General features: G+C 44.3%; 1 protein-coding gene across 7 annotated transcripts in view; it reads right to left on the reverse strand.

Moving 5' to 3' along the window:
• The window catches only part of dnah5 (dynein axonemal heavy chain 5), a 299,154-nt gene that overhangs the window by 62,151 nt on the left and 214,311 nt on the right, over window positions 1-22,692 (reverse strand). For all 7 annotated transcript variants that reach the window (XM_062979391.1, XM_062979388.1, XM_062979389.1 and 4 more), the window contains 5 exons: window positions 19,846-20,025; window positions 18,601-18,738; window positions 18,079-18,214; window positions 5,380-5,696; window positions 4,647-4,802 (listed from right to left, as the gene is read on the reverse strand). In XM_062979391.1, the coding sequence (XP_062835461.1) occupies window positions 4,647-4,802; window positions 5,380-5,696; window positions 18,079-18,214; window positions 18,601-18,738; window positions 19,846-20,025 (927 nt within the window). The remainder of the gene's footprint in view (window positions 1-4,646; window positions 4,803-5,379; window positions 5,697-18,078; window positions 18,215-18,600; window positions 18,739-19,845; window positions 20,026-22,692) is intronic.

Consider the following 22,692-nt stretch of genomic DNA (forward strand, 5'->3'; position numbering starts at 1 on the left):
GCCTCGACGACCAAGGGAGAGTGGTAGGTTCAAACCCGCAGCCTCAGCGGTACGGCGTCTCTCTCCCCACTGTGGAAGATAAACAAGCCGGGAGAAGGGGGGGGGGCGAGGTGCCTGTTTTTCCTACGGCTGCAAGGGGCATCGAGTGGCAGAGTATTCTAAAGGAGCTGGCGCAGGAGCGAAGGGAGAGAAGCCTCGCAGCCAGAAGTCACCCCTCCCGTCGCCCAAACCGGCTAAGGGGAAAGCTGCCACGGCAACTGAAAGAGCTTTAGGTCCAGGGCAACTCCAAGCGGAGGAGCTGGAGGGAGAAGAAGGAGGAATCTTGGAACTATCGGGAAATGGCAGAGATCTGTTTTGAATGCCTGTAAACAGATCAAGCCAGCCAAGGACGACGAGGGTGAGTTGAAGAGGCTAAATTGTGACATTGTGAGAATTAGGGTGAGGTTGCTGAACCCAGAAACAGAGATCCATATAGAGACCAATGCTATGCTGGATTGTGGGTGCACTCAGTGTCTAATTACCCCTGAACTGGCCAAAAGGTTGGGAGTGAAGCCCAATCCCTGAAAGACACTGGTAGTCTTCTCGCAACTAGATGGGACCCCAGCATACGAGGCCCCAGTAACAGAAAAAACAGGGTTCTTAAGAATGACCATGGGCTCCCATACAGAGATTTTGCAATTTGTGATCTCAACGATGGCGCACCAGCCAGTCATTTTGGTTGAGGTGGCAAAATCCTCAGATTGATTGGAAAAAGGAAACTTTAGCATTCTGGGATGGGACTTGCAAATTTGAGAATTCCCAGAGGCCCATAAGAGAATTAAAGCCAGAAGGGGTGCTTTGGGGATGTGTGTTCTCCACATCCCCAAGGTTTATCAGGATTTTGCAGATATTTTCAGCGAAAGAGAGAGTGACTAATTACCCCACCATAGGAAAACTGACTGTGCAATTGAAATAGACCCAAACGCAAAATTACCAAAACCAAAACTATATGCAATTCAGAGCCAGAAAAAAGGCACTTAGAGAATTCACTGATAAAAACCTAGAGAAGGGTTTCATTGAGCCGTCCCAATCCCTACTGGCAGCCCCGGTCTTCTTCCAGCCAAAACAGGATGGATCTCGGAGGTTGGTAGTGGACTATCACGATCTTAACGTGATATGCACCACAAATCAATATCCACTACCGCTAATGTCCGAGATGTTAGCACAATTGGGAGAAGCACGTGTCTTTACCAAACTGGATTTACAGGAGGCCTTTTATAGAGTCTGAATTTGAGATGAGGACTGTTGGAAAACGGCTTTTAATTGTTATCTGGGTCAGTACCATTTCACAAACATGCCTTTTGGATTGTCCGGTGGCCCAAAGGTGTTCATGCAATTCATAAATGAGATCTTCCATGATCTATTGTATAAAGGGGTGATCATATTATTAGATGACATCCTTATATACAATAAGTAGCTGTCGGAACATGTTAAATTGACCCGAAAAGTCCTGCAGATCTTGAGGGAGAGAATCAGCTTTATGCAAAACTCTCCAAATGTGAGTTCCACAGAACCGAATTAGACTACTTGGGTTTTCGAATCTCTACAAAGGGCATAGCAATGGATCCCACTAAGGTGCAGGATGTCTTGGTGTGGGAACCCCCCAGAACCTGAAGACAATTACAGGTGTTCCTGGGATTTGCCAATTTCTATAGGCAATACATCAAGGACTTTGCAAAATTGACTCTACCCTTGAGAGACTTACTAAAAACCAAGGGGGTGGGGGAGACTCATAAGACAAAGATGCTGAGCGCTAAACTGGTCTGGACGCCCAAGTGCCAAAAGGCATTTGAGGAATTAAAAAGGAGATTCATGAGTCTACCCATCTTGGTTCATGCCCAGCTAAACAAACCTTTTGTGGTACACTGTGATGCCTCAGAGGCGGCCTATGGAGCAAACCTGTTACAGGCCGATGAAGAGGGTAATCTAAGACCTTGCGCTTATTTATCAAGAAAGTTCACTGAGACAGAGCGAAGTGGCATGTGTGAGAAAAGGAGTCCTTTGCAGTGAGATCGGCCCTATCCCACTGGCGACATTTCTTAGAAGGAACTGATGCTCCATTTGAGGTATGGACTGACCATAAGAATCTGCAGGTTTTACAGACCCCCCAAAGATTGAATGCGAAATAACTTGTTAGTTCAGACCCGAGCCACAATCAAGGACAAACTTCCCCCTAGTGGCCAAATACAAGAATTATCCCAGGAGTTAAAGTTAGCTGCCGATACAGATTCCTGGCTTCAGTCTCATAGGGAAGAACTGTCCCAAGAAGGGGACTTGTGGACATATGATTCCAAATACTATGTGCCGGAAGGCATCCAAGGGAGGGTAATGGCCCAAGCCCATGACTCCAAACTCTCTGGTCATTTTGGATTTACAAAAACTCTAAAGCTGTTAAACAGACAATTCTGGTGGCCAACCATATGCAAAGATGTGAGATACTATTTACAGGAATGCCCTGTGTGCGCTAAAGCCAAACAGAAGGTGGGCAAGCCTGCGGAATTGTTGCAATCCGTGGCCGATCCCTCAAAGCCATGGACCAATATAGCTATGGACTTTATTGTAGACTTACCCGATAGTAATGGTTTCAACACAATCTGGACTATAATTGACCTGTTTTCCAAACAAGCTCACTTCATCCCCCTTAAGAGACATCCAACGGCACCTGAGTTGGCCAAATTGTTTCTGCAACATGTGTTTCGCTTACATGAATGCCCTGAGTGAATTGTAAGTGAAAGGAGCCCCCAGTTCACATCTCGGTTTTGGAAATCCTTCCTGGGGTTGTTAGGAACTGAAAGGGCCCTAAACACAGCTTTTCATCCCGAGACAGATGGAGCCACAGAAAGGGTCCAAAAGACCCTCCAGCAATTTCTCTGTTGCTACAGTACATACCAACAAGATCAATGGTCCTCGCTTCTGCCTCTTGCTGAATACTGCATTAATAATTCAGACCATGCGTCCACTGGAGTTTCACCGTTTAAGATTGTAGGAGGTAGGAATTTTCCACCATTCCTCGCGCTACAAAAGGACCCACCTGCTGACGCAAAGCTGGGAGATTTGGGAAAGAGGATTTCCGCCTCTTGGCCTTCAATTCAGGAGGCTCTGCATTTGGCCAAGTTGGATTACAAAAAAGACCCTCCAGCAATTTCTCTGTTGCTACAGTACATACCAACAAGATCAATGGTCCTCGCTTCTGCCTCTTGCTGAATACTGCATTAATAATTCAGACCATGCGTCCACTGGAGTTTCACCGTTTAAGATTGTAGGAGGTAGGAATTTTCCACCATTCCTCGCGCTACAAAAGGACCCACCTGCTGACGCAAAGCTGGGAGATTTGGGAAAGAGGATTTCCGCCTCTTGGCCTTCAATTCAGGAGGCTCTGCATTTGGCCAAGTTGGATTACAAAAAATATGTGGATAAAAAGAGAGTAGCAAATCCGGACTTTAAAGTGGGAGAACTAGTGTACCTGTCAACAAAACACTTGAAATCCACTCAACCATCACGGAAACTGAGCCCAAGGACATTGGGCCCTTCTCTATCTCGGCTGTGATAAACACTGTGGCAGTAAGATTGCAGCTGCCTCATAGCTGGCGCAAAGTACACCCTGTGTTTCATGTTAGCCTGCTGAAGCCAGGGTGTACCACTCACAAATGGAATAAGCCAGACTCAGACCCGGTTTCCATCATGGTGGGGGCGCATACCCATTTTGAAATCAAAGACATTCTGGACTCCAAGAGGTCTCAGGGAAACTGTCCTACTTGGTCCAGTGGACTTCAAGAGCCTTACATCCCGAGTGGGTGGTGGCTGAACATGTTAAGGCCCTGAGCCTGATAAAACTGTTTCATAATCAATTCCTGGACCATGACTGCTCTTAGTGAATTTTTTGTTGCTACTGTTGTTTTGTCACATCCTTTGTCTCTCCCCACAGGGTCGTCTTTGCAGAGGGGGGAGTCATGTCAGAATGCAAAGCCCAGCATTCACCTAGCTGACCTGTTTACATCCTGCCAGAGCAATGGGGGAGGGAGATAGCCTGAATGATAAGAACCATCTGGCTAGGAGGATTAATTTATGGCCGGCTCTGGTTTTTAAGCATGGGAAGGAACTATTTGACAGAGGGGTGTGAATGTGGAAAGAGTGGTTTGATATACTGGGGAATTGGTGGGAAAGAGTTAGATCTAGCTTTGTGTTCATATTGGCAAGACGGATTTCAATAAAGCGTTTCCAAAGAACTATTTGTGTGAGCCCGCATTGTGTCCTATAGCTTCCAAGGACTGACAATTTATTTAACTCTTGGTAACTGAGGGTAGATATGTATATCTTATGACTTGATTGCTTTTTGTTTTTTGTTTTTTTTTGGGGGGGGGGGCGGCAAAATATTGTTTGCTTACCCTTGAAAATTATCTAGGGCCAGCTCTGCCCACAGAGTACTACAAGTGAAACAAAATATTGGTCTATGGTAAGGTAAAGTAAATGTCACTGTTTGTAGATTATTCTCTGTAACAGTACAGGTTAAATTGCTTTTTTACATCAACCCCAGGTGTGACAAGAAATGTGTAGGTAAGTAATATGAAATGAAATGTTTTGAAACAGGAATATTTCATTTCTCTCACCTTGTATGTAGAACCCGTTTTGATAAAATTTCTTTCCAGTACATTATCCAAAGCTGGATCCAGCTCTTCACCAACATCTTCGATTAACATTGGCCTTCCAAGAGAAAGGCTATCCTCCAAGTGGCTCCTGAAATACTTGTGATTTAGAGAGGTTATCTGTAAAGAGAATCATCATGCCCATGTATTATCCTGATAGGTCAACCAAGACAAAAAGAAATGTCCAATAAATCTGGTATTTCATTTCCATTTGAAGACCGAACCATACAAAGTTGAAGGGTTGTTGTGCCCTTTCCCTTCAATAATATGGTTCTGGTTTAACTTTGGCTATTTCTTGGATTGCACAGAACATGCATGGCATCGTTATAGATGTCAGTGATACAATGTGTATGGTTTGGCCTTCAGTTGAATGCCAAAAGTGAATTATAGGCAGAAACAGAGTTATATGCAGAAAGGCATTGGATGAAAGCAGCTTAGTCTATGAAAGCTGATGTTTACACCTCGGTCTCTCCGTTAGTCTCGAAGGTGCTACAAAATCCCTTCGCATATTGATCCACACTAAGACGGCTGTCTTTGAATGCAGAAACGGAATCAGTCTTGCCCCTCAGTACTGTATATTCAACTAAATCAAAACTTTGCAATCAGGGTGTTGTTTTGTGCATTTTATTTTTACCATTGCCTTCCAAAATATTCTTAAGGCCAAGCTTGAATGTAAGAATGACTGAATATAGATTACCTGCAGTTCATTTCTAGTTTCTTTATTTTTAATCCATATCTTGCCCTGTGTCTGTGGATCAATCAGCAAAGGGTAACGAGCTGCCTTTGTGACAATGATGCCATTCTGTATGGATAGGTCATCATTCGGCAACCCTTGAAGGTTCCATTCACTGACAGTCGGAGCATCAATCAGCATCTCTGTGAGATTTAGATTGTTTCCAAATGGGATTTTCCTGGTTTTCATTTCTTGTTGCCATCCATTCAACAGAAGATTACGGAATTCTTGGTTAAAGGGACCAGAATAGGACAGAAAGGCTGTGGCCAACAGTACATCCCCTGAATTAATATAGAGAGATCATACTTGATGAGTGCTGAAGCACTGTGCACATATACTGCTAAGACAATATACATGCTTATTGTGAGTGTAAAAGCAAAAATGTAAGATTTTCTCATTTTCTTCTGGGTAATCTTTTTTATTAAATAAGGTCTACATAAAATACAAATTGAATTTAACTATTTGACACACAAGCTACCAACTACACAACAGAAAAATTAAATACAAAAATTAACACAAATACTACTGAATTGATAAAAGAAAAAAAGAAAAAAGGATGGCTTCCAAATACAATTTCTTCAATTATCATTAAAGCATTAAATTCGTCCTCTCTTTGGTTTATCAACGAATTATACTTTGTCTACATATATGTCATACTAATTGACAAAGCCAACAGTCATTAAGCCATTCCCATTTCCCCCATAATACCTCTTAGGGGTTTCCACTCCTTCACAAATATTACTAAGGATTTTTCTTTAGTCAAACTAGGAAGTTTTATCTATCTCTACTAAGTTATTAAGTTTCGGCCAATGCAACTTAACTTTCCCCCTCGATGGATTGTCACCTTGACGTGGTGAGGGGGCTTGTGTGTTCTGATCAACCTGCGGGCACAACCACTGGAGTCATGCACTCCCAGAAGTGGCCGCAGGGGAGGTTCCAGACCAAGCACAATCTGAAGACCCAAAGACCTCAACGGCTGAGCAGGAAGAGGATAACATGGGACATGTTACAACGGCTGTGAAGGCGGAAGAAGGCTGCAACAGACTGAGAAGCCACTCTCGTTGTGTTAACCACATCACTGCTGGAACCTCATTCTATGAAGACTGTGTGTTGACCAGCCGTGCACCGACCTCCAACACATTTAAAAAAAATCACACACAGGCGTCTTCCAAGAAAAATAAAAACAAACCTACAAAAGTCCCATGGCGATCAGCGAGTGGCAACAGGGGCAGGACTGTGAAATCTGGAAGCCCCTAGTCACAGACTGGCACATGGGCGGTGGATATGGACTCAGTCGCTCTACCTCAAGGTCCGAGGTAGTTGAGTAGTTTGGCAGCTGTATCCATGACTGAGCAGTCCTTTTTAGGATCTGCTCTGCCTATGTGCCTATGCACCAACTCTAGATGTTGACGAAGACATCAAGGAAAATTTTTATTGTCAGCTGGACACCATCCTATTGGAGATAGATACCTAAGAAAGACAAAATCATCCTCCTGGGGGACTTTAATGCAAGAGTCAGATGGGACTCCGACCTGTGGCCAGGGATCATAGGAAAAGATGGGGTCGGAAACAGCAACTCGAATGGCATCTTGCTTCTCACCAAATTTGGAGAGCACAACCTTGTCATCACCAACATGCTCTTCCACCAGAAAAACAAGCTCAAGACCTCTTGGACTAAGTTATTACACGTGCCAGAGACCGCAGCGATGTGCTTCTCACAAGAGCCATGACAGGTGCTGATGACTGCTGGACAGACCACAGGTTAATCCGATCCACAATGGCTACGCAGACTCCGAGGAAGAAAAACAAGGTGTAAAATGAACACCCAAGCCCTTCAGGAGCCCTCCAAATGAACCCTTCTCCAAACAACACTCAAAGATCATCTACCCACAGAACACCCCGAAAATGTTGAGGAACATTGGAACAAACTGAAGACCTCCATCATCACAGCCTGCGAAGAAACCATTGGATACCAAACTAAGAAACATCAAGACTGGTTTGACGATAATGAGAAAGAGATCCAACAGCTAATTGATAACAAAAGGAAAGCCTTCCAAACATGGCAGAGAGACACCAACTGTGCTGCCACGAAAAAGATGTATGCCAATGCAAAAGCTGAGGTCCAAAGAAGGACCAGAGAACTCAAGAACATCTGGTGGACAAAGAAGGCTGAAGAAATCCAACACTTTGCAGATACCCATGATGCTCAATGATTTTTAAAAGCCACAAAGATCATTTATGGACCAAGAAACCCTGGCATACAGCCTCTACGCTCATCAGATGGAACCAAATTTTTGAAGGACAAAACATCAATTGCACTACGTTGGAAAGAGCACTACCAGAACCTGCTGAATCGCAGCTCCAATGTGGCCGAAGAGACTCTCTCACAAATCCCACAACAACAAACCAGGGATGAACTTGCAGCACTGCCTAGTTTGGAAGAAGTTAGCAATGCCATCAGCCAACAAAAAAACAACAAAGCCAGCGGACCTGATGGGATCCCTGCTGAAATCTTCAAAACGGGTGGACCTGAGCTGATACAACAACTCCACCAGCTCATTGTAAAGGTGTGGGTGACTGAGAAAATCAGCAGACTTCAAGGATGCCACCATCATCACCCTTTTCAAGAAAGGGGATAGAACAGACTGCGGGAACTATCCCTTCTAACCTCCGCTGGGAAAATCCTCGCAAGAATCCTTGCAAACCGCCTTCTCCCTGTCTCAGAAGACACCCTCCCAGAATCCCAGAATGGCTTCCGTACCTCCAGAGGAACAGTGGATATGATCTTCACTGCACGACAGCTCCAAGATAAATGCAGGGAACAAAACCAACCTCTGTACATGGCATTCATTGACCTTGCAAAGGCATTTGACACAGTGAATCGCAGCGCTCTTTGGACCATCCTCCAAAAAATTGGGTGCCCTGACAAATTTGTGAACATTTTGCAGCTCCTCCACGATGACATGATGGCAACAGTCTTGGACAGCAACGGCCCCCAAAGTTACCAATTTAAGGTGGAATCAGGTGTCAAGCAGGGATGTGTTATTGCCCCTACCTTATTTTCCATCTTCATCGCTATGATACTTCACCTTGCTGATGGGAAGCTTCCCACCGGTGTGGAAATCATCTATCGGACAGATGGCAAGTTATTTAACCTCAGCAGACTGCGAGCCAAAACCAAGGTCACCACAACATCTGTTATAGAACTCCAATATGCCGATGACAATGTAGAGTGTGCGCACTCAGAAGAAGACCTACAAGCCACTCTAAACACCTTCGCAGAAGCATACGAGAAGCTCGGCCTCTCACTGAACATCGAGAAAACCAAAGTGCTCTTCCAACAGGCACCAGCTAATCCCTCTGCAATGCCAGGAATACAGCTTAATGGTGTCACATTAGAAAACGTTGACAATTTCCCCTACCTTGGCAGCCACCTCTCCACAAAAGTCAACATTGACACTGAAATACAACTCCGCCTGAGCTCTGTGAGCACACTATTTTTCAGAATGAAGCAGAGAGTGTTTGATGACCGGGACATCCGTAGAGATACCAAGGTGCTTGTTTATAAAGCCATTGTCCTCCCAACCCTGCTCTACGCCTGCGAAACGTGGACGGTCTACAGACATCACACCCAACTCCTAGAGCATTTCCATCAGCGTTGCCTCCGAAAAATCCTGCAAATCTCTTGGGAAGACAGACAGACAAATGTCAGCATGCTGGAAGAGGCAAAGACCACCAGCATTGAAGCGATGCTCCTACACCATAAACTCTGCTGGACTGGCCATGTTGTCCGAATGCCAGATCACCGTCTCCCAAAGCAGTTGCTCTACTCTGAACTCAAGAACGGGAAACGTAATGTTGGTGGGCAGGAAAAGAGATTTAAAGATGGGCTTAAAGCCAACCTTAAAAACTGTGGCACAGACACTGAGAACTGGGAAGCCCCGGCCCTTGAGCACTCTAATTAGAGGTCAGCTGGGACCAGCAGTGCTGTGGCGTTCGAAGAGGCACGAATGGCGGGCTTAAGGGAGAAACATGCCAAGAGGAAGGAGCGTCAAGCCAACCCTGACCAGGACCGCCTTCCACCTGGAAACCGATGGCCTCACTGCAGGAGAACATGCAGATCAAGAATAGGTCTCTTCAGCCATCTACGGACACCCCCCCAAGATGGAAGACAATCATCCTCGAACTACGAGGGATCGCCTAAGTAAGTAAGTTTCAGTAACCAAACCTCTTTGGTAAGAATCAAATTACTTTTCCATTTCTGTTCAGAATACTTTATACACAGATTTTTGTATTTTCTGTGAACATGTGATTTTTTAAAAACTTTCATTTCTATTTTATTTTTTGCAGAAAAGTACAATTAGAAGTACAATGTGCTTAAGCATTGTGGTCAAGGGTCTTTTCACACTACCCAGTTCCATTTTAAATGTGCTGGCAATATCCTATGGAATCCTTTTGCTTGCAGTTTGGTGAGGTGCTAGACTCTTTGGCTGAAAATTACCATTTTCCCTTCCTAAACTTCAAATTCCTGATTCCAACTACACAGAGATACACCAGTGACATTCAGAATCCCAGTTCACTATAGGCTTAATGTAGTGAATGTCCATGGGAAAAAATAAATCATCACTTTGTCATCCTAGTGAAATGGGGAATGAAACAAACAGGATGACAAGTCAACAGGGAAGCCATTGACCCAATTGTGCTCTTGAAGGGTCAGGGCCGGCCGAAGAAAATTTACAATAGTAAGCGGGGATGGGGAAAAGCGCCCCCCCTCCCGCCGGCGCCGCGGGAGGCGTGGCCATGTGCCTCCCACGGCGCCGGCGGGCCCCGCCTCCCGCGCCCTGGCCCCGCCTCACGCCCAGCGTCCCCTGGCCCCGCCTCCCACGTAGCGTGGGAGGCGGGGTCAGGGCTAGTAGCGTGGGAGGCGGGGCCAGGGTTGGCCCCGCCTCCCGTCCAGCGTGCCCTGGCCCCGCCTCCCACGCTGCGTGGGAGGCGGGCCAGCGCACGCTGGGCGGGAGGCGGGGCACCGCCCTGACGGTGCCCCGCCTCCCGCCCAGTGCGCCCTGGTCTAGCTGGCACCCCATTTTTAGATACACCCCATTTTTAGTTTGTATGGGAGGAAAGCATGTCTTAAAAGCAAAGAAACATAATAATAACAATAATGATAATAATTGTTGTTTTATGTTTGACGTTTTGTTCCTATGTATACAAGCTACTGTAAGAAAATTGTGAGTTCGTTTACTATTTCTCTAAGGAAAGTAAAGCATTTAATGAGAGGGAAGATACAGTATTTATGTATTACGATACACAAACAGGAAAGATATTTCCTAAAATTCAAATGTCACATGTAAACATAAAAAGTGTTATTAATTATAATTAAAATTCCACTTTCATCTATATATATAAAAGAGTAATTAAATTTCGGCCTAGGACAAAACAACAAAACTACACATCCTAGAAACACTAAACTTGGCAGCACAACCCCTCATCCATGCCTCTACGTTCATACAACAAAAAGCTCCAGCTACTCCAGAAAATGGCCAGGCTTTGAGACTGCAAGGCTATTCACTGCTATTCCACCTGGCCAACAAAGGATTCCCATAAGGCACAGCAACGCGTGGCCGGGCAAAGCTAGTAATATATATTAATAGAATTTTAGATATATACAGTATTACATATTCCAGAAACTTGGTTACTTATTGGGATCTGATGAAAGAAACACAATCTACCTGTTTTGAAAAAGTTGTACCAGCACTCAATTCAGCCCCAGTATTTTGAAACCTTGAAACCGTCTGTCTATGCATATACACTTGAGAGCAGACATACTGTAATTCTATAGGACTTATTGCGAAGTAAACACACATAAGACTGCACCACAGATGTCTATCTATGGATAGACAGAAATCCATAGTGTTTTTTTTATTGTGCCAGAAGCTAACATACTACAAGTTGCTTCTGGTGTGAGAGAATCGGCTGCCTGCAAGGGCATTGCCCAGGGGACGCCTGGATGTGATACCATTCTGCTGGGAGGCTTCTCTTATGTCCCTGCATGCTAGGGCTGACAGATAGAAACTAACCCTTTAGGTCAGCAGTTCAGCCAGCACAAGGATTTAACCCATTGCGCCACTGCGGCTCCATAGGAGTGGTGATGCAAGCCAATTTTCCTTAAATAACTTCAAAACCAGACCACCCACCACATACATTTGTTTACTGTTAGGACCTACATCAAAGGTCTTTTTGTAGATCCCTTTGCTGCATTTGGATAGGTATGCCATGACTGATGACAGGGTTTTAGCCACTGTGGCCCCTTGTCTCTGGAACATTAGCCAGTTGATTTCCCCCCCTGCTATTTACCTAGGCTTCAGATGAGGAGCTCTGGTGTCCCTCCACATGTTTTGGCCCATTTCCTAAACCAGTCCTGGACAATACAGTCAACACTGAGCAATTAAGGGAGCCACAACAGCCAGTGTACTTTAGTGATTTGCGCACTGGACAACAACTCTAGAGTTGTTCCTGCTGAACAGCAGATTCAGTTCCTGCTGATCCATGGAAGCCCACTGGGTGACATTAGGTGAGTCACACTTTCTCAGCCTCAGTGATACATTGGCCTTAGGGTTTGCCATAAGTTGGAAATGGCTTGGAGACAACGCAACAAACAGGGCCACAGTTGCTCACTATAAAGAATGCTTTTAGTACATATGATTATTGTACTTACAATATGAATTTGCATTTTATTGTTGCTAGCCTTTCCATTACTGATTGAATTTAAATGCTATCCTTAAAATTTCTGTAAATGGCTTTGGGATTCTGTTTATACCTGAAAAAGGGTATACAGAAGTGTTAAGCAAGCATGTCTGAAATAAATCACAGATATATTGTACAAGACTCTGTTTTTCAATTTGCCAGGGAAGACTCAGAAGATGGTATTCACTCTTCTGGCAACATAAGATATGTTTGCACCTGAAACATTTTCGTATGCAAAGTGGGTGCTGTGCCAGGGAGCTACAGTACATTGGAAAATGTGGGTGACAATACTGTAGTCATCTTTGTAGACTTATGGAAGATCTACACCACAGAATGAATGGTCTGGTACTACAGTACTTTAACTGCCATAGCTCAATGTTATGGGAAGTGTAGTTTGGGCAACAAAAGGAACCAGCATTCTTTGCAGAGAAAGCTACTTTGTAAAATCACAACTCCCATGATTCTATACCATTGAGCCATGGTAGTTAAAACGGTGTCAAACTGTATTACTTCTACAGTGTAGAAGATGCACTCTAAGTCACAAATAATCCTTAATTGTTTCTGATGCTTCCTCACTGTAAACGAAATAAAGGTATGTTGTCAAAGGCTTTCATGGCCAGAATAACTGGGTTGCTGTGTGTTTTCCTGGCTGTATGGCCATGTTCCAGAAGCATTCTCTCCTGACGTTTCACCCACATAAATGTCAGGCATTCTCAGAGGCTGTGAGGTCTGTTGGAAACTAGGCAAGTTCCACTATAGCTGTGGAATGTCCAGGGTGGGAGAAAAAACTCTTGTCTGTCTGAGGCAGGTGTGAATGTTGCTATTGATCACCTTGATTAGCATTGAGTAGCCTTGCAGCTTCAAAGCCTGGCTGTGTCCTGCCAGGGTAAATCCTTTGTTGAGAGGTGTTAGCTGGCCCTGATTGATTCATGTCTGGAATTTCTCTGTTTTCAGAGTGTTGTTCCTTATGTACTGGCCTGATTTTATTTTAAAAAATACTGGTAGTCAGATTTTGTTCAATTTCATGGTTTCCTCCTTTCTGTCGAAACTGTCTACATGCTGTTGTTGATGGCTTTAATGGCTGGAATCACTGGGTTGCTGTGAGTTTTCCGGGCTGTATGGCCATCTTCCAGAAGCATTCTCTCCTGACGTTTCGCCCACATCTATGGCAAGCATCCTCAGAGGTTGTGAGGTCTGTTAGAAACTAGGCAAGTGGGTTTATATAATAATATCCAGGGTGGGAGAAAACTCTTGTCTGCCTGCGGCAAGTGTGAATATTGCAATTGGCCACCTTGATTAGTTTGTGATTCCTTTATTTTATCACTTTTAAACTTATTTATCATGCAATTCTTTTGACACAAAATAAATAAATAAACCTTGATTAGCACTGAATAGCCTGGCAGCTTCATGCCTGGCTGTTTCCTGCATATGGGAATCCTTTGTTGGGAGGTATTAGCTAGCCCTGAATGTTTCTGAGTCTGGAATTCCCCACAGAAATGCTGGACCACTCTTAACAACCACCGTGTCAGTCTACACAGAGAAGCGATTGATATCCACAAGCATGTGGACAATTTCAGCAGAAAGGAGGAAAACATGAAACATGAAAACATTTCCTCCTGACCTCACAACTTCTGAGGATAGAATCACTATGCACAAACCTCTTTATTCCCCCACCCAGAACATTCTACATATATATAAACCTACTTGCCTAGTTTCCAGCAGACCTCACAAACTCTGAGGATGTCTGCCAGAAATGCAGGCGAAACGTCAGGAGAGAATGCTTCAGGAACATAGTCATACAGACAGGAAAAAACACAGCAACTCAGTATCCACATGCTTGTGTGATAATAAAATAAAGATAGAAATGTGTGCGCAAGCATGGAAACAATTTCCTCGCCTCATGTACTTCCAACTCTTCTTGAAGGCTAGTTCCAACGAGTTGGGACTCTCGGCAAGCAGGACCCTCTCCGAATAATTTCAGAACGCCAGACCACGTTTTTCCACCGCCCAGGCTGCCTGGCTGCCTCTGGCGCAGTGTACTCTACCTTGCTTCCTACCCCCCCCCCCCCGCCCCTCTCCCTGGCTGGTCCCGGCTCCGCTCGTGATTGGCGAACCGGGAGCAGCTCCAAAGGCGTGCAGCGCTCTCGTTGGCCGAGCCTGCCGCCCGTCTAACGGAGGGTGAAGGGGGAGGATCTGCTGAGCATAGGCTGCAGGGCGCCCGCTGCCTGTGCCTGTCGGTGTCGGGGGCTGGTGCGCGAGGGGAGGAGGAGGGGGGCCGCGCACGCGCTCGGGTTTGGAGGAGGAGGAGGGGGGGCTGCGTGCGCGCGCTGACTGGCTGGCTGGCAGGCAGGCTCTCGTGCCCTGTCTCGGCCAAGATGGCGGTGGGGGCGGCGGCAGCGGCAGCGGCAGTGGCCCGGCTGGAAGGCCGCGAGTTCGAATACCTCATGAAGAAGCGCTCGGTGACCATCGGCCGTAATTCCTCGCAGGGCTCGGTGGACGTGAGCATGGGCCACTCCAGCTTCATCTCCCGGCGGCACCTCGAGATCTTCACCGCCCGCCCAGGCCCCGGCCGTTTCCAATAACAGCAAACGGGCGAGGGTGTGTAGCGCGGGAAGCGGGGCCAACCCTGGCCCCGCCTCCCATGGCGTCGACAGCGCCCCCTAGCGGCTGCGCCCGAGGCCACGGCTTAACGGGCCTCATAGGTCAAACCGGCCCTGTGAAGGGTCTGTAAATATTTCTTAGAGCTCCTCAGTGATAGGATCCCAGCTTCTCTTCCAACCTGCTATTACATCCAGGCACTTTCAGGATGCAGGCCTGCATCATGTGACCTCAGATTGTTCTCTGGATCACATTCCATTATCCCCCACAAAGTGTTACTCTGTATCTGAGAGACTGGGTGCATGAGATCAAGTCTGGCTCTTCTTTTGTGTGGGGTTCTACAATTTATCATGACAATAAAATCCAGTTTATTGCAATTCTTTATAAACCTCTTATATTTAAAGACTTTAAAGCAGTGTATAGCCAGGCATGTAGCCGGGGGAGGGGGGGGGGCTTGAGGGGCTTCAGCCCCCCCCCCCAAATTCTCAGGATGGTCAGCGAGAAGGCCTTACTGGTACATGGTACGGTGGCATCCTTGTCCCTGCCTGGGCCCTCGGCGCACTCTCTTTCCTTTTCGGTGCCCCTGGTTTCAGCCTTCGGTGCTGGGAGAGGAAGGGGAGTGCGCCAACAGCGCAGGTGCCAAAGAGGATGCTGCCTCACCGCAGACCATTTGGAGGCCGCAATAAGCCTTCGTGCCCGTGCACTTGGCAGGCCTTCGCGCCTGTGCATTGAAGTCTCCCTACACTCGTGGCTGGGAGTGGAGTGTGTCGAGCCTGTTGGATGCCTTCTGGGACTCTCTGGATCCAGGTAAACAACAGCTCCCATTTGAAAAAGGGCAATCATTCCCTAATTCCTGCCTCTATACACAGTTGGGCACATTGGCTCTATGTGCCAAGTTTAGTCCAGATCCAGTGTTGGCTTGGTTCAATGCCCTCTGGATAAAGGGCACACTGCAACTCCCAGATCCAAGGTCAACCATGAAGATAGTGAAAAGTGTATCTTGAAGTTTAATGATAGACCAGAGACTTAGTGGGCTAACAATTATTTCCATCCATCGGGACATCACTATCAAACCAGAAAAAGTAATTGACAAAATGGCCGGGGAGAAGAAAAGAAGTCTGTTGCTGTAAAGTAAAAAACAAGTCAACAAGTATTCTAAACATTTTGTTAATGAAAGTAAACAAATAACATTTATTATTTAAACTGTTATGTTTATTCATATCATGATCTGATCACCATGCTCAATATATCCCATATGCATGGGGTATTGAGATAACGATACAAAAGGTTTGCTAGGGTAGATCCTCTCTCAGACTCAGCCCCCCCTCCCCCACCAAACCAAAATCCTGGCTACGGGCCTGTGTATAGCCATCATACACTGTGCAGAATCAACAAAACACATATATTTCCATGACCAATAAGAGTAAAATACACTGTAGACTAAACAGCACCAGGAGGACTTGTAAGAATAGGTTAGACTTGAACATGTAAGCCAAAATAAGAATCATAGCGGTGGAAAAGAGCCTGTGGGCCATCCAGTTCAACCCCCTGCCAAGAAGCAGGAAAATTGCATTCAAAGCACCCCCAACAGATGGCCATCCAGCCTCTGTTTAAAAGCCTCCAAAGAAGGAGCATCCATCACACTCTGGGGCAGAGAGTTCCACTGCTGAACAGTTCTGACAGTTAGGAAGTTCTTCCTAATGTTCAGATGGAATCTAATTTCCTGTATTTTGAAGCCATTGTTCTGCCTTCTAGTCTCCCAGGCAACAGCAAACAAGCTTGCTCCCTTCTCCCTATGACTTTCCCTCACATATTTATACATGGCTATCGTGTCTCCTCTCAGCCTTCTCCTCTCAGCCTGCAGAAGCAGGCTAAATATGCCCAGCTCTTTTATCCACTCCTCATAATGCTTGTTCTCCAGACCCTTGTTCATTTTAGTCAACCTCCTCTGAGCACATTCCAGCTTATCAACATCTCCCTAAAATTGCGGTACCCAGAATTGGACACAGTATTCCAGGTATAGTCTGACCAAGGCAGAATAGAGGGGTAACAAGAAATGTTCAAGTCTACCTAATATCAGGTGGAAGAGTATTCCACACAGTGGAGAGTACAAAAAAAAGTATAGTCCTTTTGTGAGTCTAGGTCAACACTGCTGATGTGTTGCTCTAATGTTGCAGCGAATACTGCGGGGCACAGGACGGAGCACAACATATACACGGCAAGCATTCCATGCCGGGCATGAAATAATTATAAATATACACAACCATTAAAACATTAAAAACATTAATCGTTAAAATTAGTTATATCTACTTTAAAATCAGCTGTTTAAACCAACTCAGGACACCATGCTGGCTCTGGTCAGCGGAATAGGTTTCCTCTTATTGCCTCATTACACTGCCCCAAAGGCTTGGTCTCACAGCCAGGTCTTTATCATATTTCTGAAGGACAGGAGGGAGGGGGCTGATCTAATCTTGCCATGGAGGGAGTTCCATAGCCATGGGACAATCACTGAGATGGCCCTGTCTCTCGTCCCCGCCAATTGGGCCTGTGATGGTGGCGGGACTGAGAGCAGGGCCTCCCCGGAAGATCTCAATCTCCGTGGTGGTTCATAGAGGAAGATGCATTCAGACAGGTAAACTGGGCTGGGGCTCTTTAGGGCTTTATAGGCCAAAGCCAGAACTTTTAATTGTGCTTGGTAGCGGACTGGAAACCAGCGGAGCTGACTCAACATGGGAGTTGTGTGCTCCCTGTACGCCGCACCAGTTATTAACCTGGCTGCCTCTTGTTGGACTATTTGAAGCTTCAGAACAGTCTTCAAAGGCAATCCCACGTAGAGCACATTGCAGTAGTCTATCCTAGATGTAATGAGAGCATGGACCACTGTGGCCAAGTGTGACTTCCCAAAGTATGGGCGCAACTGGCACACAAGTTTTAATTGTGCGAAAGCTCCCCTAGCCACCATCCGAAACCTGAGGTTCCAGGCTCAGTGATGAGTCCAGGACGGCTCCCAAACTACAAACCTGTGCTTTCAAGGAGGGTGTGAGCTTTAGTACAAGCTTTAGTACATACTAAACTCATTGTGAGGTAACATTTTATGGAGCAGAACAAATTTTAGCCTATGAAAGCTATAAAATGTCTTACCAACAACATTAAATTTTCTTTAAACTTTTACAGAATTCACTGCTGGTTTTAATGCAGAGATCAGAAATTTTTCCAAGAGGAGAAAACAGGAATGCAGGCTTCATTTATTCATTTGCTAAAATATACTCAGTGTAGTTGACAATTTAATAGAGTCCTGAAATGGCAGATCATTTGCCTTACCCACAAGTCTCTTTGTTTGTGCAGCAAACTCTTTACTTTGTTTAGTCCACCTTTCTTTTTCACCAGCCAGACCACTAATAAGACTGGAAGCTGTCTGCATTTTATGCCTGCAGCGTTCTGCATCCTCAAGCAGTGTCTGTCAAAGATTTTTTAAAAACACGCATGAATGGCAGTTTAATACTTCTCTGTGGTGTACCAGTTGTATGTTATGTCATATTAAGTGATGAGTGCAGAACCTTGGTAGCAGTTATACTCACAAGGAAATCTTGCAAAAAAAAATTAATGCTAGGTTACGAGACTATACAGCAAAGTTACAAATAAAGAAAATGTGGGCAACTTCTCAATTTCAATCCCCAAAACCCCACCTCCTCAACTGTCTTTGCTACATGGTCATAACCAGTCAATGGTAATTTAAAAAAAAATGTTAGATATTTCTCACCATATGGGGATGTTATGTAAGGTTTTTCAAAAATCTAGACTATCAAGCCTGCAGATATTGCCACCGTTCGCACAATAACCCACCTGTTTCTCCCTCATGGCCTTCTCATACTCTGCCTGCACAATATCTAGCTCAGCTTGCTTGGCATCCAACTCAGACTGAGCTTTCTGTAGATCTAACATGGCAGTCGTCAGACGGTTCTCCTGGACAGCCAGATTAGCCTATAAACCATCAATTCACACAAATCAAGTTTTTAAATGGTATATAGTGCAAAAAATTAGTTGAAATCTCTAAAACTTCTTTTGAAAGAATGAAAATTAAAAGAATAGGACTATAACTGGCAATATATTAAAAATAACTATTGACAAATGCAGAATTAATGAAATCATTTTAAATTTGATATAATTAAGCAATAATGTTCTTAAGATATCACACTTCATATTCTAAGACTAGATATATTTATTTATTTATTTATTTACATCATTTATATTCCTCCCTTCTCACCCCGAAGGGGATTCAGGGCGGATCACATTACACATATTAGGCAAACATTCAATGCCTTTTTAACACAGGACAAAGACAAACAAACATAGCTCCGAGCGGGCCTCGAACTTATGACCTCCTGGTCAGTGACTCATTGCTCTCCCGTCTGCGCCACAGCCCCGGGCTGTGGATCCAGATACAGTTGTACAGCTGGTAGTAAATAACAGCTATCATTGTCCTGGTTGTTCAGTGAACACAGTGTAATCTAGTGTCTAATGAAGTTCCAGTAGGGCAAGAACTGTTTCATCCTCCCTGCTAAACAACTGTGGCCAGACATTGCCTGGACTTCCCTGCCCTCCCTGGTCAGTAATTGGTAATGAAACCTCACCCTAGCACTGTTAAATTGTTTTTTCAGTAATCACAAGGAAATTGTGTACTGCAAAGTCCCAACAATTACTTAACCCTTTGATACAACAGCATATCTCAACTACAGGATTTCAGCCAAGAATGGTTTTTGAATAGTGACTGAGGTTTCCATAGGAAGTCAGTTCCCGAGATACTGAGATAGAAGTGTCAGTTTGCAGAAGACTCCAGAAAACAAATTTCAAAGTACTCATATTGACCTGTAGAAAAGTCAGCCCAGTTTTTGTGGGTTAATTTTTTGACTAAAATTTCTAGGCTTATATGAAGTATATAGGTATATACATTATTTATAAATAAATAAATAATGTCTTAACACAGTATGACAAATAGATAATCTTTGACACAAGAGGTCCAAATACCATAAGCACCAGCCAGTCTACTTCTAATTTGATTTGAGTCTTGGCTTGTGTATGTTGGCTTACTTTTAAAGGCAGAACTTCCTTGTTGATAGCAAAGAAGGCAGACATTGCTTTGGTCCATGAACAAATACCAGCCACATTTCCACAGACCCTCTTAGCTGTTTCAATGTTATAGTCCGCCATTTCAAAGTAAGGACTCAAAAGCTCTACCACCTCTTCATTAATGGTGTCCTTTGGAAATTGCTATAAAGATAAGAAGAATTTAGTTTCACTGATGAACCAACTCTCACAAGCACTCACATGAACAACAATGTTAAGACGATTCCATATTGGTCTAGCATAGTGTGTGGGAAATATTACTAAAAGTTACTTTAAAAGCTTAGTGCGACCCGATTAATTTTGTTACTCATACTCTCATCTTGTGAAATGATTTTGCTAAATTGGTCATTTTCCAATAAACTTAGTTTTGATTTGAAGAGCTGTTAACAATATATCTTCCTCAAATTCATGCTCTCCCAATTACTAAGGAGGAAAAAAAATCCTCTTTTCATTACTTCTACTTCAATCAATGCTAGTATATAGATATATGCCCATCTAAACCCTGGAGTGCTGTCCATTTCTAGTTGTTCCCAGTCCCTGTTTTCATAGAATCATAGAATCATAGAATAGTAGAGTTGGAAGAGACCTCATGGGCCATCTAGTCCAACCCCCCGCTAAGAAGCAGGAAATCGCACTCAAAGCACCCCAGACATATGGCCAGAGCCGGTCCAAGGTAATTTTCTAGTGTAGGCGAACAGAAATTTTGGCGCTCCCCCCCCCCAAAGAAACCAATCACTGAACTACTAGGTTGGCAGAAGCTGGGGCTAACAGCGGGAGCTCACCCTGCTCCCCAAATTCGATCAGCCAACAAATTATTAGGTTGCTGACCTGAAGGTGGCGGCGGTGGTGGCCGTTACCTTCCTGCCAGAGAAGTACCTATTGATCTACTCACATTTGCATGTTTTCAAATTGCTAGGCTGGCAGAAGCTGAGGTTAACAGTGGGTGCTCACTCCGCTCCCCAGATCTGAACCTGCAACCTTTTGGTCAGCAAGTTCAGCAGTTCAGTGGTTTAACCCGCTGCACCACTGAGAGCTCCCTATATATACACACACACACACACACACACACACACACACCCATAGGTCCTCCAGGACCTTCACCTATATTGGCCTATACCCCAGGATCTGATCCCAGATTATCTGCTTATCCCAGATTATCTGGCAGTGAAGATTTTAAAACCTAGAATGAGATCCTGGGACCATGCTCACCACTTGCACTAGATTATGACTACAAGGATCATTTTTCCCTAAGGCCCCTTCCACACAGCTGAATAAAATCCCACATTTTCTGCTTTGAACTGAGATATATGGCAATGTGGACTCAGATAACCCAGCCCAAAGCAGATACTGTGGGATTTTCTGTCTTGATATTCTGGGTTATATGGCTACGTGGAAGCAACCTAGGTTATCTGAGTCCACACTGCCATATATTCCAATTCAAAGCGGATATTGTGGGATTTTCTGCCTTGATATTCTGGGTTATATGGCTGTGTGGAAGGTCCTCAAGGCCCTTTCTACACTGCCATATAATCCAGATTATCAAATCAGATCACCCACATATTCATTCATTTATTTATTTATTTCATACATTTATATCCCACCCTTCTCACCCCGATGGGGACTCAGAGCGGCTTACAAATTAAATTTACATAAAATATTATATTATTAGCATAGCACAAGACTGGCAATAAATTACCATATTGTACTATAGCTATATATTAATAATATTACATGTAATATATAATATATAATTAATATTATTATATTGTATTATTAGTAATATATTTTATTACAACATAATATTATTAATATTATATGCATATACAATATATTATAATATTATATATTATTGTAAATTATATTGTATGTATACAAACATATATATATACACCTCCTTAGAGCATTCCTTCTCTTGGTTTCTCTTGAAATCCACAATCATGTGGACAATTTCAATAGAAAGGAGGAAACTATGATGAAAATGAACAAAATCTAGAAACCAGTATTTGAAAAACTCTAAAATCAAAACAGTAAACAAAGAGCTAGATTCAAAAAGCAGGGGGATTCAAGACAAGAATCAATCAGTAAGTGAGGCTTATTTATGTCCAGGGTGGGAGAAAGAACCCTTGTCTGCTTGAGGTACTGTGAATGTTGCAGTTTGCCACCTTGATTAGCATATGGCCAGCAGTTTCAAGGCCTGGCTGGTAGCTGCCTGGAGGAATCCTTTGTTAACACCTCCCAACAAAGGATTCCTCTAGGCAGGAATCAGCCAGGCTTTGGACAGGTTGGTCTCAGGGTTGCCAGAAGTCAGAAACGACTTGAAGGCACCCAATGACAGCTCCCAGTATCAAGACAGAGACAAACCTAGTGATTGGGGTCAGTCTCAGAAAGGAGGGCTCCTGCTTCCCTGCTTCCCCAACCTCAAGATAGTCAAAGTACTGAAGCACAAACACATTATAATTATATAAAAATATTATAATTTTAATGAGCATTTTTAATGGAAATACTTTTCCTACTGTGTTTATTTTACAAGTGGGAGGTACAGCTGTACTTTGAACACTTTTCTAATGAGGCAATGCCATACATGAGTGGAAAGTTCCACAAAATGTTATTTCCTTGCAAGAAAAAGAAAACATTTACTTTAAAGGGAAAATTCATACCAAAAGCTTAGTCCATCCACGGAGCTGTGAAGTTTCTTCCTTTCATTTTTAGGGAATATTCTTCAGGCCAATATATAGTTAGTAAGGAGGAGGACAATCAACAACACAACAGCATGCCCCACAACAGACATCACTGCCGGGCAGGGCGGGAGGC

This window comes from Anolis carolinensis, chromosome 4 (genome assembly GCF_035594765.1).
Source record: "Anolis carolinensis isolate JA03-04 chromosome 4, rAnoCar3.1.pri, whole genome shotgun sequence".
In the NCBI taxonomy this organism is placed as follows: domain Eukaryota; kingdom Metazoa; phylum Chordata; class Lepidosauria; order Squamata; family Dactyloidae; genus Anolis; species Anolis carolinensis.